The sequence below is a fragment of the Colletotrichum tamarilloi genome (genome assembly GCF_030869305.1).
Source record: "Colletotrichum tamarilloi strain Tom-12 chromosome Unknown Scaffold_11.1, whole genome shotgun sequence".
In the NCBI taxonomy this organism is placed as follows: domain Eukaryota; kingdom Fungi; phylum Ascomycota; class Sordariomycetes; order Glomerellales; family Glomerellaceae; genus Colletotrichum; species Colletotrichum tamarilloi.
In genome coordinates, this window is record NW_026849394.1 from 910,060 (window position 1) to 927,614 (window position 17,555).

General features: G+C 55.3%; 7 protein-coding genes across 7 annotated transcripts; 4 read left to right on the forward strand and 3 right to left on the reverse strand.

The window, feature by feature from the left end:
• Positions 1-131: 131 nt before the first annotated feature.
• On the forward strand, positions 132-4,072 carry CTAM01_04761 (uncharacterized protein; the record flags this gene model as incomplete). The annotated part of the gene is made up of 4 exons (XM_060520791.1): positions 132-578; positions 631-779; positions 837-2,914; positions 2,964-4,072. 4 exons carry the CDS (start codon positions 132-134, stop codon positions 4,070-4,072), a joined length of 3,783 nt encoding a protein of 1,260 aa, XP_060384745.1.
• A 373-nt stretch (positions 4,073-4,445) lies between these two features.
• Positions 4,446-7,793, reverse strand: CTAM01_04762 (nrap protein; the record flags this gene model as incomplete). Its single annotated transcript, XM_060520792.1, has 2 exons — positions 4,446-7,517; positions 7,581-7,793. The coding sequence occupies 2 exons, from the start codon at positions 7,791-7,793 to the stop codon at positions 4,446-4,448; spliced, it is 3,285 nt and encodes a 1,094-aa protein (XP_060384746.1).
• A 547-nt stretch (positions 7,794-8,340) lies between these two features.
• Positions 8,341-8,556, forward strand: CTAM01_04763 (uncharacterized protein; the record flags this gene model as incomplete). Its single annotated transcript, XM_060520793.1, has 1 exon — positions 8,341-8,556. One exon carries the CDS (start codon positions 8,341-8,343, stop codon positions 8,554-8,556), a length of 216 nt encoding a protein of 71 aa, XP_060384747.1.
• A 952-nt stretch (positions 8,557-9,508) lies between these two features.
• Positions 9,509-11,212, forward strand: CTAM01_04764 (coenzyme A transferase; the record flags this gene model as incomplete). Its single annotated transcript, XM_060520794.1, has 3 exons — positions 9,509-9,568; positions 9,641-11,008; positions 11,081-11,212. 3 exons carry the CDS (start codon positions 9,509-9,511, stop codon positions 11,210-11,212), a joined length of 1,560 nt encoding a protein of 519 aa, XP_060384748.1.
• Positions 11,213-11,611: 399 nt separating this feature from the next.
• On the reverse strand, positions 11,612-13,186 carry CTAM01_04765 (uncharacterized protein; the record flags this gene model as incomplete). Its single annotated transcript, XM_060520795.1, has 2 exons — positions 11,612-12,845; positions 12,918-13,186. The coding sequence occupies 2 exons, from the start codon at positions 13,184-13,186 to the stop codon at positions 11,612-11,614; spliced, it is 1,503 nt and encodes a 500-aa protein (XP_060384749.1).
• A 1,959-nt stretch (positions 13,187-15,145) lies between these two features.
• CTAM01_04766 (uncharacterized protein) lies at positions 15,146-16,049 on the forward strand (the record flags this gene model as incomplete). The annotated part of the gene is made up of 3 exons (XM_060520796.1): positions 15,146-15,215; positions 15,287-15,855; positions 15,924-16,049. 3 exons carry the CDS (start codon positions 15,146-15,148, stop codon positions 16,047-16,049), a joined length of 765 nt encoding a protein of 254 aa, XP_060384750.1.
• Positions 16,050-16,315: 266 nt separating this feature from the next.
• CTAM01_04767 (uncharacterized protein) lies at positions 16,316-17,344 on the reverse strand (the record flags this gene model as incomplete). Its single annotated transcript, XM_060520797.1, has 1 exon — positions 16,316-17,344. One exon carries the CDS (start codon positions 17,342-17,344, stop codon positions 16,316-16,318), a length of 1,029 nt encoding a protein of 342 aa, XP_060384751.1.
• Between the last annotated feature and the right edge of the window lie 211 nt (positions 17,345-17,555).

A 17,555-nucleotide genomic window follows, 5' to 3' on the forward strand; every position in this document is an offset into this window, starting at 1 on the left:
TGCAACGCCGGGTAAGCCCATTTAATACCCGACGTCTACCCTTCGCATCGATCAGAGCGGAAGATTCCACCCGTCATCGGCAAAGTCAACACACTCCGATTCTTATGAGGCGACCTTGAAAACGGCATGCGATGAGCGCAACACCGAGACAGCGGACTGGTGGCTTTCCACAAACACCAGCCCGACGACAGGATCCCGACCCGAACTCCTCCGTTTCCTCCCAGAAGAGCAGTCATCGCACATCTTCGCTTCCTCAAGCCCCCGAGAGTGCGACTCGAAATGGCCCTGCGACCGAGCCCGTCATTCCTTTAACCATCCTCGATGCTCCGCAACAACGCTTCTATGCCTTTGCCATTTACGTCGGGCTGCTGGCATGGCGATTCTACGACTGGATCAAGCTTGTGGAGGATAATGATACATCGGCATGGCTATTTCTGAAATGGGTCTTTATCGACTTTGGCTTTCTTTTTGGCCTCCCGGAGATGAGGATACCATGGCTGGAGTTGTCGCAGCCTGTAGTCACGGCAATCTTCCTCATCCACGCCTTCTTCAACTTCATGTTGATGTTCAACATTCCGGTATGTGCAGGAAGTTGTGTGCCACTTTTGAGGCCAGGCTAACCACGAATAGCTCCCCTTGCAACCATGGCTCATTGGCTTCCTCAAGGTCTTCTACGACCGAGAGCTGGCTGTTTCTGAGAACACTGTCAAGGTTTCAAGCATTCTGCATAATCATTCCTTGATCATGGGCAGGCAGATCATCAACATTTTGCCAGAAGGGTAAGAATCTAATAAGGCACATTACTGCAATTTCTGTTGCTGACATGGTCTACCCAGTTCTGCGGTACTCAACTTCGAGCAAACTCCATTCTGCATCGGCGAAGGGCGCGAAACTATTCGACTACCCATACAGTTCAACTCTACGGTGCCTGCTGAGATGGAGCTCATCCGCATCGACCTTGATACCAACCTGGAAGAAACGATCAAGCTGTCCACTAGGGAGGTTCGCAAAATCGCAAAGCAGATCAAGGACCAAACGGCGGAATCAAACCCACTGGCTCACTCAATCGAGTACCCAGTCAAGAAGACTGGTGTGTACCGCCTGGGCAAGGTTCTGGATGAATACAAGCTTGAGGTCCAACGCACAACGAGGGACACCTATGTAGTGCCGTGCCCGAAGGCAGGTTTCCGGACGCCCGATAAAGAGGACCGGTGCATCAGGGACTTGTCCAACTTGCTTGTTGACGTCACCGGAACGCCGCCCCTGAAAATTGTCTACAGTCGGACAGGAAAAGACAACGATCGCAGCTTTCATTTCCAGAGCTTGCAGCCTGAAGATTATACCTCGCCTTTACTTGGTACCCCATCTTCTTCATTGACTCAAGTTGGTGATGAAGACATCTCCTGGGTCAAGCCCCATACGGTGGCCGTGCGCATCAACGAGACGCTGGATAGCCCAGGGCAGTGGCAGTACGCCGTGGACGAGGTTACGGATGGCTTCGGCAACGTTCAGAAGTACGCTCCGTCTGCCGAAGATGCGGAAGTGCGTCCCCGGCCTAAGCATCTGGCACGCAACTTCTTCGTCAAGGAGCGGCCCAGAGCTCGCTTGCAGGATTGTGACCTACGCAGACCGGTCAAGGTTGCCAAGGGCCAGAAGGCAAGACTTCCAGTCAGTTTCTCGATAGCCGGGAAGAACCCCGATACTTCGCATACATTGACTTGGGAGTTCTCGCCCATCGACTCTTTGACCAACAGCGGAGACCACGGCGATCAGGTTTCCTTGGGTTCTTTTACCGCAGCCAACTCCCACGACAAGCCATATGTTTCGGAGCCTGGTCTCTACACACTCAAATCTGTTTCTAGTGGCTCGTGCGAAGGCGAAGTGCAGGAGCCGTCATCTTGCCTGTTGCTCAACCCACTCGAGCCCCAGCTTGCTCTCCGTTCCGAAGAGATCCCCGACAAATGCGCAGGTAACTCAGTGGGACTCCGAGTTGACCTGGACTTCATCGGAACGCCACCATTCGTGGTTCGATACGACGTCGTTGACGAGCAGGGCAAGACCCGACACGAGCGGGTGGAAGCAAAGGGTCTCAGACAACAAGTCGAACTGAGACCCACTGCAGCTGGTCATCACAAGTACATCTTCAAGCAGATTGATGATGCTATCTATAAGGGTCAGCCTCTCAGCCCCGAAATGACGTTGGAAACGGACGTGAAGCCAGCCGCCTCTGCACACATTTCGCACCCGACCGGACTCAAGAGCGCTTGTCTCGAACAGGAAGTTGAAGTCGACATCCTCCTTCTCGGTGACGCCCCGTTTACGCTCGAATGGGAGCTGGTGCACGATGGAAAACGTAAATCTGAGCGTGTCACCGACATCGAGGGGTCATCGTACAAGATTAAGACTAAGCCTCTTGCGAAGGGCGGAGAGTACACACTCGCTCTCAACAGCGTCCAGGATAAGTCTGGCTGTCGCACGTTCCTGAAGGATGAGCTCAAGATCTCGGTTAGGCGCCAGCGGCCCCGCGCAGCATTTGGCTTGCTCGAGAACAAGCGCATCACCAAGGTCATCGAACACGCCGATGTCAAGCTGCCTTTGCGACTTCAGGGCGAAGGACCTTGGACTGTTTCTTACCGCAATGTTGATGGAAGTGATGAGATCTACGAAAAGACGTTGAGGAACGGCAACGATGTCCTTCCTGTCAGGTCCCGAGGCACGTACGAGATCGTCAACGTGAAAGACAACCAGTGTCCTGGTGTTGTGGACCCTCAGGCTTCCAAATTCGAGGTCGACTGGTACCCTCGTCCAGAGATCACCGTGGTACCGTCTGATACAATCACGTTGGATAAGGGTAAATACGTCAAACGTGATGTTTGTGAGGGGGATATCGACGCCTTTGAGGTCAACCTGAAGGGTAAGTTAATCCGCCATCTCAATTATCAAATCTCACTAACTCTTGCAAGGCTCGGCTCCATTCCATGTTGATTACAATATTCAGCACAAGCCTCCCCAGGGCTATGCCTCGACCAACAAGAGGGATTTCGACACGTCTCTCAACAAAGCGTCCATTCCTATGGATACCTCCAAATCTGGAGAGTACACGTACCAGTTCTCCGCCCTCGCAGATAATCTCTACAACAGCGAGAAGAACTCTCGGTCACTCGTCATCGACCAAAGGGTCAACGCCAAGCCATCTGCTGCCTTCGTCAAGCCCGGTCAATCGTTCAAGTACTGCAAGACCGAGCAAGACAAGGAAGACACCATTCCTATCACCCTGAACGGTGTCGCTCCATTCTACATTGAGATCGAAATCAAGCATCACAGTGGCACCGTCCCCGAAACATATAGAATTCCTTCGATCCAAGGTAACACGTACGGCATTCACATTCCCAGGCAGCATTTACGTCTTGGAATTCAGCATGTCCGCATCCGCGAGGTTAGAGACGCTCGCGGATGCCAAAAGAAGTACGAGATCGGTGCGCCATCTGTGCAAGTTCATCTCCATGATGCTCCCGCTATCTACCCTCTGGAGAGCCGAGGAGACTACTGCGTCGGTGAACGCATTGCTTATACGCTTTCCGGCACGCCTCCTTTTGAGATTTGGTACGATTTCCAGGGCCAGCAACGCAAGGCTAAGTCTAGCACAACCAACTTCCGTCGTATCGCCGAGTCACCTGGCGAATTTACCATCACCTCTATCTCTGATAAGGCCTCGGAGTGCCGCGCCTCTGTCGACATTACCAAGACTATTCACCCTCTGCCCGCTGTCAAGATCAGCAGGGGCCGACAGACTCGGGTGGATATCCATGAAGGCAACGAAGTCGAGATCCTCTTTGAGTTCTGGGGCACTCCGCCGTACGAATTCACATACACTCGCAGCTCCAATGCCCGTAAGGGCCAGAAGAGCGTCGTCCTTGAGACACGCCATGACGTCTCTTACGAAAGCAGCAAGATCATCCGCGCGAGCCAAGAAGGTACATACGAGGTGGTCGCAATCAAGGACAAGTTCTGCGCCTTCTCTACCCAGCAGGTTGCCGACAGCGGCAAAGAGCAAAAGCTGCTCAAATACTAGAATGAATACAACGAAACTGGGATAAAGGGGGGTATTTTCGGAATGAATACACAATAGCTTGGACTTGTTGCGTGCGACGAGAAAAGGGGCATGTTTTGTGTATACGTCTTTTGTTGGTGTGCATAGGCATTTTATATCATGGCATGGCGTTACAGACAGGGAAAACCAAAGGTTGAATAGGGCTATAATCAGCATCACCAAAGACAATTTCTTTTTGTAATCACTCAACTGAACCGCGAATCTGTGTGCGGACGTTGCAATGACATGGTAAAATAAAAAAAACCGGACTTTTGATGCTCATGGACTTTTCCTAACCTCGCTATGATTCCCCAAATTACACCATCTACGTTTCGTAGATCCTATCTTTCATCCTCTATTCAATGAGCTCAATCTTCTTGATCAAGTCACCACCGATCCTAGCAATCTCCAGCAGCACAGCCGGTTTGTTCACCTCGACCACATCGCCCTCCTCGTCGTCGTCGCCGCTGTCGCCCTTGACCCGGTGGAAGTTGTAGGGCAGACCGACACGGAACTTTTGCCGACTGCGCAGCTTGGGCTGCCAGATGGCGCCGATGACGGCGTCGCCGGACGCGCCGTGGAAGAAGACGAGGGTATCCTCGTACGCCGTCTCGAGCTCCGTCAGCAGGACCGTCGCCGGGTGTCGCGCGAGTGGCAGCGGGATTTTCCCCGTGCGCTCGTCGAGGTTCTTGAAGAGGGAGGTGCGGGTGCCCGCCTCGGAGGCGGCGTCGCGGGCGACGCGTTTCAGGCCCGAGGTGGAGAGGTGGAGGAGGACGTCGTAGTCTGCCAGGGACGGCTGGAAGAGCTCGGCGACGTCGAGCGCGATGCCTTGCTCCTTGATCTTTTTGCTGGAGGCTTTCGCAAGGCGGGTCATGCGTGTTGCGAGGAGCTTGGAGGGCCCCTGGCGGGTGTAGGCCAGGCCTAGGTGGTCGTGCGGGGTGGCGACGAAGAGGACTGCGTGGGACATTGTCGGGTCGCGGGCGCGCCAGGCCTCGAGGTGGTGCTGGGCGACGGCGCGGTCGTCGGCGGTCATGTCGTCGGAGGAGTCGACGACGAGGGCCTCTTCGCGCCAGTCCCAGCGGGAGAGGAAGAGGATGGTGCGGAGGAAGCCGGACATTGTGCTGGAGGGGACCTTCCAGGGGTTCGGGTTGAGGAAGACGTGGAGGACGAAGAGCTCGATGAGCTCTTCCGAGATGTGGCTCGCGAGCTTGTGCACGTTGAACCAGTGCTTGACGAGGCGGATCGTGTTGGAGAGGGTGGTGAAGCGGGTGCAGTAGGTTGTGATTGTCTGCGTGTGGAGGGGCAGGTGCTTGTGGCGCCAGTTGAGGTTGAAGAGGGCCTCTTCGGCCTGGACTCTGCTCTGGGGGTCCAGCGTCTTGTTCCTGGCTTGGCGGTCTAGGAGGGCCTCCTCGAGCTCTGCGTAGATGCGCAGTCGGAAAGCGGCACCGTTGGGGTAGATGATGTCCAGGTAGGCAAGGTTGTCGATATCCCGTGCGGCGTTGTCGCGACCGAGGCTCGTTGAGATGTTGTCGTGGGCAGCGCGTAACCGACGGTCAATGTCGAGCAGGAACTCAATCTTGGTCTCCTGGATCGCGACAAGGTTCTCCGGCCACTTGCTGGATGCCTCAAAGTAGAGGTTTACGTCCATCGGCGGAGGGCCGGATTTCTGAGAGAGCGCAAAGGGCGGCGTGACCGACGCGGATCGCAGTTCGGGGACAACGGGGGCGATTTGCCTAACCGAGAGCGGCATCTCCTCCAGGCCGCGGATGTCCTGCTCGAGCGTGCTGAAGGCCTTTCTCGCTGCCTCGAAGGATTCCCTGTCAAAGGGCGAGATGTCCAGGGAAGGGGGGATATCGGCATCGTGGAAGCGCAAATCGCCAGCACCAAGGCTCACGTGGCGCTGGAGGACGTACCGGACGATCTCTTCGCAGATTTCTGCAGACGTCTGCCGCGTCCACTGCACGCACTCGAGGATGCTGCCGTCCTGGAAGCGACGGAGCTCGGCCTTGTCACCCCAGAACTTGCGGAACTTTGCCGCCTCCTTCTCGAGCTCGGCCGAAGGACCATACTCCATCAAGCGTCCCATGTTGGCAGGGTCGAAGATGACGCCAACCTGGATGTTGGACAGGTTCGTGGGCCGGGTGCTGGTGATTGACCACGGTGCTGGGTCTTGACTTGCGAAATGAATCAGCTGTGACCTTTCTTTCAACGCCTTCTTCAGAACGGTGTAAGCCTTGAAGCTTAGATCCCAGACGGCACCTCGTCGATCGGGGTTTGTGCTTTTTGAGTTGCTGTCCACGTTTTGGATCTCGAAAATGCTATCGAACAGGTGTAGCGGCAAGTCGGCTTTGGTGATGAAGGTCGGCTCGAACTGGTTTGCCAGAGTGTCGTTGAGTACTTCCATGGTGGTGCTGGCGTGGAAGTGGAGAAGGCTCGCTGACCAGGGGCTCATCTTGTATAAAATGTTGACTTCACGTTCGGGATCGAACATGACTGGGCCGTTCTCTCGAATGAGGTCAGCGCCCAGCTTGTATGTGCCAAAGACAAAGGGCTTCTTAGCAAACTCGGTAGACGCAAGGAACTGGACCGTGGCCTTGAATAGCTCAGTGCTGCTCAGAGCCGAAGAAAGCGCCGGCTGGCCGTTCCGTCCACCGGTCTGCAGCAGCAACGCCATCATGATTGCCCATTCAAAGTGACCGAATCCACCCTTGGCCAGCGAACTGCCCAAACCTCGTTGTTGGAGCCAGATTCTTCCGAGTATGCAAGCGTCTGCGAAGGCTGCGCAATCCGCCTTGGCTCTAGTGAGGACCCGCAGATACGTGACAAATGTGTCTTCAGCCTTAATGGTCGAGTTGTAGAAGGGCGTAGACACAGTCGACTCCTTGGCGTTCTCCGGCTGCCCATTTCGGTTGCTGTTGTACGCGGGGTGCAACTTCTTCTTGGGGAAGACACCTTCCGGCGCGCAAGGAATGATCCGAATGACGAAATCCGCCTTTGAAGACCCCGATTCGGCCTTCTCGTCGCTCTCGTCGCTTTCTGACGATTCGGATGTTGAAGAGGGCCTGATGGAGAGGACGGGCAGAAGGGCGTTGCCATTGAGATTCTCGAACTCCAGGTCGGCCGATCCTGCCAACTCCTTGCGCAAGGCGGCTGCAATATTCGCAATATAGTAGGCTCTGCGGTAGAAGTAGCGCATGTTCTGGTGATCCTTTTCTTGGAATTGCGAAGCCGGCATCTGCACAATCATGTCCACACCCTTGTTGGCCTGGGCCTGGATCATCGTCTTCGAGACGTAGCTGCCCACGACATTGTAAGCGGCGGGCTTTTCGTATGACAGCTTGTACGGCGCATCGTCGGCGGGTTTCGGGTCCGGATAGGGAATCTTGATCTTGTTCGTCTTCTGGAACTTGCGCGTGGCTTCGGCGATCTACAACGAGGTTAACACAGCCTGTGTCTAGTGGGGGGAGCAGCATCATCGGGGATTACGAACAGGAATAGGACCATGAGGCTCAATTCCTTGGATCAGGTTTCTGATCTTATGCAACAGGGCGTCAGCGCCATCGAGAGCCTCGGCGTAGTCGACCTTGACCTCCTTCAACAGTTCGTCCGTCTGGAGGACGAATGGACTCGCCGTCGCGATGTTGGCAGAGATCTTGGAGTCGCCCTTGTGGGAGACCTTACGTCGCTTGGCGCTCTGTTCCATTTTAGCGACTTGAACGGTTCAGCCCGGTGTATATGATGTACGGGTGGGCTGTCCAATTCGTGACCGACAAGCGCAATGATACAAAATCACAGCAATACGGGTCGCAACCTCAGATCCATTCTACTGCTGCACCAAAGGCGCAGCGATGCTGGGAAATTTTTTGAGCGTGGGGCAGCCGATAAGAGCTGGGAGAAAACTTATCCCTGGCCGATTGTCCGATAAGACATTGGACTTTGCGACGGCTCCACCTTAACTTTGCGGTCGCCAATCAGCGGCTAGGCATCTTCAGGCGTACGGATACACCCCGCCTCAAATCGTCCAGTCCATAAGCTACCTTACCTGGCGCGCTCCTGGTTACCTAAGTTATCCAGCGGATACTGCACCCCGACCATGCAGCCATGGGGTTGGATAAATATTAAAAGACGTAGAACAGTCTCATCATTTGAGGTCACCATGTCAGTATGCGACCTGTGCAGCTTGGATATCCAATGGTGACCTGCTTCTTGGGGCTCAACGTGTTTTCTTTTGGAGCATTTGCATCGCAGCAATGGCCGAGGATACAGAAGAGAGGCTAGCGGAACACACCGGGGGTTTCTCCACAACATCGGATGGCAACGAGCCGCTCGAGTGCCGGACTGCGTACCGAAGGTTCGGGGCTAATGATGACAGACGCAGGGGACCGCAGAGCTCTGAACCTCGCCAGCGACCCAGCCAAGCCGGCGCGCGCCTCGAGGGGTTGTGCATGCCGCCGGTATCGCAGTGACAATTTGCTGGTAGGCTGGGGGTTTTACCATGCGTTGATCCATTGTCGAGGGGACTGAGTGGTTGCAGAGAGCGCCTGTTCGGAACTGAGGTTGGAAATTCCTGACTTTTGTTCCGCTTCGGCAGAGTCCTCGGCAAACGGCGCCGCTTCCCGAACCGATCCCCGAGTTCACCCATAATAGCCCGTAGCTGTATGATTGATGTTCTGATGTTGAGCTTACCCTCTGGAGACGCTGTCACTATTCACTCTACGCAGGATAAAGAAGGTGTAGACAAAACAAAGCATAGATGCAACTGGGTATGCACTTCCTCCATCAGAGGCTCAGAATTGTCTTTGCGGGGTTCAGACGGGGTCAAGGGGAAAGCTGGAGGTGGACTTTTCCCAGTTTGGCGTCACCCCAGAGCCCAAGCCGCAAGAACATTTAGCCCCGCCACTTTCCGAGTCGCGGAACATGAGAGGGGGGAGTGCTTAGCTAACGCTGCCAAAAGGTGCCTGTCGACCCCAGAGTTGGAGCTTCTTTGTCTGCTGGAGGTTCTCAGACTCGCCAGCAGGCCCAAGCTTGAACCCTCGTCTTTCCTCTTGCCGAGCTCAATCCCGAAGGGATGGGGCGGAATCAGGTACCCCCCCCAGACACGCTCTCCCAATCCATCCCACATACTGTGCTCTGCGGCAATTCACGGTCTTGGAGCTAGGTCCTGGGGGATAAACGTAGATGCAATAAATTGGCCGGGGCCCCTTCGGAATCCCTCGTGACGAAAGGCGTTTCTTCTCTCCTTCTCCCTCCCCAATTCCTCTCTCCAGCTTCATTCCCAACTCCTGTCAATAGCTTCTTTGTCGTTGTCACTCTTGCGTACGGTGACCTGCTTCAGTCCGTTGCTCAACCGTACTCTCCGGCCCTTGTAACCCTCCGCTGTAGTCACGTACTACCATCCACACACCCTCACACACCACGATGCCTTCAGCAGCTCTGTGTGCTCGCTCATTGCGAGCTTACGCTCGCCATGGCTCCAACGTATGTCCAATTGATCCGGCAGTGTCAAATCTCAGCCCGCGTAGCCCAAACTAACCCTTTGGTGACAATCAGCACACTGCCATTCTTGCCCGCGCCTTCTCAGCATCTGCGCGGAGGCCAGAGATCAACAAGGTCTACCCTTCAGCTACTGAGGCTCTCAAGGACATGAAGCCCAACTCCACACTTCTCTGCGGTGGCTTCGGTCTCTGCGGTGTTCCCGATACCCTGATTGACGAGGTCCTGAACAAGCCTGAGATCACTGGCATCACCGCCGTCTCTAACAACGCCGGCACCGATGCTTCCGGCCTCGGCAAGCTTCTGAAGACGAAGCAGATCAGCAAGATGATTGCCAGCTACATTGGCGAGAACAAGACCTTCGAGAAGATGTACCTCACCGGTGAGGTTGAGCTTGAGCTTACCCCCCAGGGCACACTCGCTGAGCGCTGCGCCGCCGGCGGTAAGGGTATTCCGGCCTTCTACACCCCGGCCGCCTTTGGCACCGTGGTGCAGACTGGCGAGCTGCCCCTCCGCAACAAGGCCGACGGCTCTCCCGACCAGTTCTCCTACCCCAAGGACGTCAAGGTCTTCAACGGCAAGTCATACCTCCTAGAGGAGAGTATCGCCGGTGACTACGCCTTCGTCAAGGCCTACAAGGCCGACAAGCTCGGAAACTGCCAGTTCCGCCTGGCCGCCAACAACTTTAACGGTGCCATGGGCCGCAACGCCAAGATGACTATTGTCGAGGCTGAGCACATTGTCGAGCCTGGTGAAATCTCCCCCGAGGCTGTCCACCTGCCTGGCATCTACGTCAAGCGCGTCATTCAGAGCACCACCCCGAAGAACATTGAGAAGTACACCTTCGCCAAGGACCCCAACGACGCCGATGCCAAGAAGGCCCTCGGCACCGGTGACACCGCCGCCAAGCGCGAGCTCATCGTTCGCCGTGCCGCCAAGGAGTTCAAGAACGGCATGTACGCCAACCTGGGTATCGGCATGCCCATGCTCGCACCCGGCTTCGTTGGCCCGGAGGTTGAGGTTCAGCTCCAGTCCGAGAACGGTATTCTTGGTCTCGGCCCCTACCCCACCAAGGGCAACGAGGACGCCGACCTGATCAACGCCGGCAAGGAGACCGTCACCCTCAAGCCCGGTGCCGCCGTCTTCGGCAGCGAGGAGAGCTTCGGCATGATCCGCAGCGGCCGCATCAACCTCACCATCCTCGGTGCCATGCAGGTCAGCGCCAACGGTGACCTCGCCAACTGGATGTTGCCCGGCAAGGTCAAGGGCTTCGGTGGTGCCATGGATCTCGTCAGCAACCCCAGCGCGACCAAGGTCGTTGTGACCATGGAGCACACCGACAAGAAGGGCAACGCCAAGATTGTCAAGCAGTGCGCTTTCCCCTTGACTGGCAGAGCCTGCGTGTCAAGAATCATTACGGAATTGGTAAGTCTCTTTCCACCTCCTTTCTACCCTAGCTCCTATGGGATGATGACATGATACTAACGTGCCATGCAGGGTGTCTTTGACGTCGACTTCGCCAACGGACTGACCCTCATCGAGATTGCGGACGGAGTTACGGTGGATGAGATCAAGAGCAAGACTGAGGCGCCCTTCACCGTCGCCGACGACCTGAAGCCCATGTTGTAAAAGGAGCATATTGTATGAGGGAGACTTCTTGGAGAATGAATGAATCTGTGGAGGAGGTATATACCCGTCACGATGGGTACGCCATTGTCATCATCTAGAGTACGGCGTCAAAGCTTAGGGATCAAAATGATAGCCATGATTTTTGCTTTTCCAACCTATTGGTACTACAGATGTCCAAACTGCCCTCGATGCTGCCAAACGCGATGCACCTAAACGCCAGCTCATGAAAAACGGGTAGGTAATAATCACGCCATCTAATGGTGCAAAGCTGTTGGTACTACTCTCCCAATATCGAGTATGGCTTGAGTGAAGAGTGTTTTACACTCAGTTCATCGAGACTGTGACCAACATTAGCCTCGGTCTCCGAGGACTTACCCGTCTCTCATCTCAGAACAGACTTCAAGAACCCATGAAAGACTGCAGAATGTCATCAAGCCTCCGCCTCTTCTTTCTGTTGGGGTTCAATCCCGTCTCGACCTTGCCCAGCTCTACCTTTGGCCTCAACGACTCCGTCGGCTTCCGCGCTGGCTCCTGCTTGGCCAACCCCGACGACCTCCTGAAGAACGTGTACCTGCACGTGGCGAAGAGTCCCCGGCGCACATACGAAACGGCTGGCGTGATGCCCGGCCTGCCGGACCCGCAATGGCCGAGCTGGAGGCATGCGAGTGGCTTCGCGGGCAGCACCAGCTGTTCCGACACCACCTTGAGTAACGTACCCGTCGTCTGACCCGCTCTCTTGAGGTCTGCGTCCCCCGTGAGCTGGCCGAGGAAGGAGTACAGCCAGAAGCCCCACGTCTCGAAGGGGAAACCCTTGCAGGTTTGCGCCTCGTAGCCCGGCACGTCGACGTACATGGATAGATTCCTCTTGGCCGCGTCGCTGAGATGGTCGAGAAACGGAGGGGCGTCCTGGCCGTCTGAAGAAGATGGTTTGATGGTGATGGGCTGGTTGCTGCTCTGACAGAAATTCATCAATCCGTCGTCAATGTTGCGCGCCATGCCCTGGAGCTGTCTCGGCTTGCTGTCCTTACCCTCCGCCGTATCAACGGCGCCGTCGAAGAGGAAGAAATACCACAGAAGAGAATCGTGCGGGCCGTGCAGCGGCTCGTCAACCTCCCAGCCATTCTCCTCCGCGGCGCCCCAGGCGTCTCGCCAGTCGCTCCTCGACGCGTTGACGTCGTACAGCGCCAGCGCAGGGAACTTGGAGACATACAGGAGCGAGTGCGTCGTGACGGACTCGTCGCCCCAGAGACGGAGGACGCGGAGGAGCGGGAAGGGGTCGTCCATCTCGGACCAGCTCCTGACGAGGCGGTCGTCGACTTTGGGGAAGCTGGGGGCGTGTTGCTCGTCCATGACCGACGCCGACGACGCCGGCTCGATGATTTCGAGGATGGCGAGGTTTCGGAGCTTGGGCAGCGCCAGCAGCTCGTTCTCGCCAAAGGAGCAGGACCCCGTGATGGTCAGGTGCGTCACAAAGTCCACGTTGGGCGACTCGAGGGGTTTGAGGTAGTGGCGGAGACTCGCGCCGCTGGGCTGGCATATGTGTTGGCGATAGCGATATAGGCCCAGCGTTTTTTCGTCGTCCTCGACGAGGAGGAATTTGGAAAAGACCTTCCAGGCTTGGAAGCATACACCTCTATACATCAAAAAAACAAAACAATGAATATCACAATGTGCCATTTTTGGAGTAATTAAGAGGTTGACCAACCTATTCTCCAAGAGCCGCCATATCCTCCACAAGTACCGCCGCGGCAGGTCTTCACGGGCGAGATGGTGTTCTTCCACGTCGCCGATGTTCTCCGCTATCGTGTGCACCGCCATGTCGGCGAGCGACCTCGCGCCCTTCATGCCTTGGCCGCCGCGACCTCTTCGTGGTTGCCGGCCGGTCCGCCGTGACCAGTCCCGGCCATTTTGGTACGCGTCGGGGGGCCGCTGTGCGACGACTTCTTTGAAGACTTGTCCGTTTTGGTCATACATGAGAGACGGTGCATGCAGAAAAACTGAGCAGAGATAGCTTAGGAGATCGAAAAGCAGTTGAAAACTGTATCACCTTTGAGAGTTCGTCATGGTTATGGCGATGGGTGAGGTGAGATGACGGGTGAGCAAGGAACAGACTCAGTGAGAGACCGAAGCACCGTGCATATACTGTATATAATACCATCGCACTGTATGGCCGAGATAACCTCACACCAGTGACAGCGCATCTGCCGTAAGAACCAGGGCTCTGCGACAGTGAACAGAGCGCATCGTAGGCTGGAGCTTGACAGTCAGGTTTGTGATTGACGTCTGGAACGATGATTAATGCGCCCCAGCACAGTCACGGCATCTCACTACACGCAAGGTAAATGCGGTGGGAAACAATGTATCGCTGCAAAAAATTTCTCCAATCACCAATACAGCCGAAGCTGCCACGGGTCAGAGGGTAAGTGTGCGAGTAAAGTGCGTCAGTCTCTCCTCCTGTTTCCCCTCCAGACACATTCATTAATAACGTGAAAGCCAGAGTGAATAAGGAGGATTAATATGTTTTATGATTAGGTAAAGAAGAAAAGAGAAAAAGAGGAAAGCGCAAGCTTTTGCGCGCGATCTCAGCCTTGATATTGGTTTTCTAAGAGTGGGGCCAGTGGAGAGGGTGGTTGGTTGGTTCGCGCTTAGGTTTTGCCGGTGGCCGGGATTCACTTTCAGTTGGAGATGCGGCTCGATACCTTGGTGGGCCACTTGCAAGTCTCTTTGGCATTTCATTGCGATGAACTCGTTTCACAACTGGGTTGGTCTTCGGATTGAAGACAAATATGACTTACATCCACGATTTTACCACACTGAGAGCTCTTAATCTTGTAGCATGGACTGGATTGAACCAACGGAGATTTATCCCAAGCAAAGTGAGAGGCTACTCCTACACTTTGAGGACTAGTCGCAGTTGATTGATGAACTACCTACCACACAGTCAAATCTCACTGAGGAACTCACTTATTCGTTGGTACATTGTATCAAAAACTAAGTTCTCCCTGGCAAAAGGCCAATCACTGGTATTCTCTTGATTACCTTCAGTTTTGGTATATTACCTTAGGAGGAGTCTATAAAGAACCGAGTGGAGTCAATCCACGTACCGAATGAGAGCCGCCAGATTGAAATCATCCTTCGATTGGCCTCACCCTTTTCCCGTCTCTATCGGGGTCATTATATCAGGGACCGCGGCCTTGTACCTGAGGGAGGGTAAGATGTTGCACCTGTAACTAAAGTGAGGTGATTGCCCAAAAGATACTACGCGTGGCTTAGATGACAGACATTCTGCACATGTGCATCTCCTGACACAGGCTGTCTACATGGAAGCCTGCCCGCTTTAGCGCGGGGCACAAAGTCGTGGCGGTGAAAAAGAGGCCAAAGAGTGGCCCCCTCGGGTAGAAATGGGCTGCTGCCGCCGGCCAATGAAGGTCAAGGTGTTTGTGTTTGCGGGACTCTGCAGGTTCAGGGACTGAAATGGACTGCAGTATCGTGCTTTGCGCGCCGTAACCCAACGATGCTGTTATGGCCCATTTTGGTAACTTGGCAGGGCGAAATACCGTAATGATGATTGCCCCTCTGATCTGCCACACCCTATTAAGTCTGTGACTCTTCGAGCTATGCCTTAGTGTCTACCCAATGGGATCATAACTGAAGTCCGATTCACCGTGTTGACCCTGCTTTATCTCCAGTGAATCCCTCTTCCTCTGCTTCTAAGGAAATCTCCGACACCATAACCTTTTTCTTTAAAAACCACCACGCTCAAGTGCAGCCGCCGCCCACCAAAGCAGGACAGCACACTTTTACCCCGCCATCCTACCCTTTGCGCCAACTATCTTTGCTAAACATCCCACTTCGACCCCGCAATCTCACTTTGTCTACGCAGACAATCAGAAGCAAACCAGCAGAAAAAAACAGAACCTCATCACAGTCAAAATGGCAGGCGGACAACCAGGAGGCAACTCTCGCGGCCGTGGCGGCAAGTTCAGAAAGTTCACCCGTGGAGGTTCGTCAAAAATTCGCCTCAGTGATACCCATCCCGTTGAAGCGCAGGCTGACATTCTACTGATTGGAAAGGTGGCAAGCACTTCTCCCGTGATCTCAGACCCCTCGACGCCGATGGCAACGAAATCAACATGTGGGCCGCCGGCTCCAAGAAGAAGGACGAGGAGAGCTCCGAAGAAGATTCTGAAGAGGATTCTGAGGAGGAGTCCGACTCTGATGAGGGCGGCGCCGCCCAGGCCGAGTTGTCTCGTGCCGATAGAAAGGCTGCCGCAAAGGCCCGCAAGGATGCCGCCATAGCCAAGAAGAAGGCCCAGGCCGTCGAGGTCGGCGACTTGCCCCCCAGCGATTCCGAAGAGGAGAGCAGCGATGACGACATGCCCGCCAACCCCAACCACTCCAAGGCCTCTCGCAACCAGACCAAGGCGCCTGCCCCCAGCGCCGACGTTGACGAGGCCGCCGAGGGCGTCAAGAAGCTGACCGTGGCCAACAACCGCAAGGAGCGCGAGAGCATGGAGGCCGCGCAGGCCAAGGAGAGATACCGCAAGCTGCACGAGGCCGGCAAGACGGACGAGGCCAAGGCCGATCTGGCGCGGTTGAGACTCATTCGTGAGCAGAGAGCGGCTGATGCTGCTCGGAGAGATGTAAGAAGTTCAGCTCAAATTTCGTTTTACCTCCTAGACATTAAAACTAATCATCTAATTTTCTGCAGGCCGAGAGAGAAGAGCGCGAGGCCCAAGAGGCTGCGAAGAAGAAGGAGATTGAGGCAAAGGAGGCCAAGAAGCGTGAGGCCGCCCTCGGCCCTTCAGCGAAGAAGGGCAAGAAGTCCAGCAAATAAGCCGGTCCTGGCCAAGCCGGGCATTCAGTGCTCTTTGGCAATCTGGACACGACCTCAAGTTATATACCATCGTTCTTCCTGGTCCATATTCGATCCCAGCATCGCATGCCCCGGACACCATGTGGAAGCCACAAATGTGGACAAAAGATTTTGTGTGCCAAAGCCCAATTGCTGCCATAGGCTGTTCTGCCAGACTCCGTGAAAACGCTCTATTTTACATGAAGCCAATGTACAATACCTCGCGCAGTGCAGATTCATGATTTGTCTCACATGCCACTCAACCCATCCGATCCAACGGCGTCATGCCACACCTGATCAAAATCCACGCCCTCTTTTTGGAACAGATCCCGGATCTGCTTCGCCACTACAACTTGCTTCTCCGGGCCGAACCCACCTGGCTGCGAGGACTCGAACTGGACGATCTCGATCCACCGGAAGAAGAGGTTCTCCTTGCCAATTGCGTTGAGAGCATCCCTGAACTGGAACACCTGTCTCCGTCTGTCGTCTTCCTTTGCCGTCACGCCCTCTTCCTCAACTGACATCCAGCCGTAATCTTCATGATACACCAGTACCAGGCGTCTGAAGGCATCTAGTGCGACGTCGTTGCGATCAACCATGGTGTGAGCGTCAATCATAGCCTGCCAGTCGAGATCCCACTGTCCAGTCATGGTGAGGTAGCCAGTCTTCTCCTGAAGGAGAAGAGGGGAGCAAGCTTGCCGGATGACCTGCTGCAGCGCCTCGTTGCGCTCCCTGTCCTTGAAGATGTCGCCCAGCTGCTGGTCCCACTCCCGGCTGCGCCGGACGTAGATTTCCTTTTCGCGAAAACCGACCTTCCACCGCCAGCTGACCGGGTTGCTGTACGACGTGCCAAAGACGAACTCGACGGGCCACGGCCAGACAAAGATGAAGAGCATGAGATCCAGGGTTAGCGAGCCGCCGCGCTTGGCGACCTCCCAGAGGAGCTGTCCCCAGGTCGAGTCGGCGGTGGGGAAGGTCGTCTCGTTGGGGTAGCCCATGGCGGACTGGACGAATTTGAAGTAGTAGGGCAGGATCCAGTACATGCGCAGGACGAAGAGCGCGGCGACGGCCAGGTTCATGCCGACCGGCACGAGGAAGATTTTCTTCTTGAACTCCACGGGCTTGGAGTCGATGTGGGTGATGTAGACGTGCTTTTGGTCAAGCGTCTCGATGAAGGGTTGGAGGACCTCTGCTGGCTTCTTGAAGGGCTTCGGCGGCGCGCCCACTGCCGCTTTCTTGGGCGCCTTGGATTTGACGGCCTTCACTTTTGGCGCCATCGTGACCGTTTCCGCGGACACTTACTGTGAACCAGTTGTGCTTGTGAAATGTGAGTGAGAATAAGTGAGCTCGACCCAGGGCTCTTTAGCTACAAGCTGGCCGAATTTGCTTTACAAATGGGGGCAAGGGGGTCGCATGCCACCAGGTACCTGCCCCTGACGTACCGGGTGGTGGTGGGTCCAAGAACTGTCCAATTGCCTCCTGGCAGCG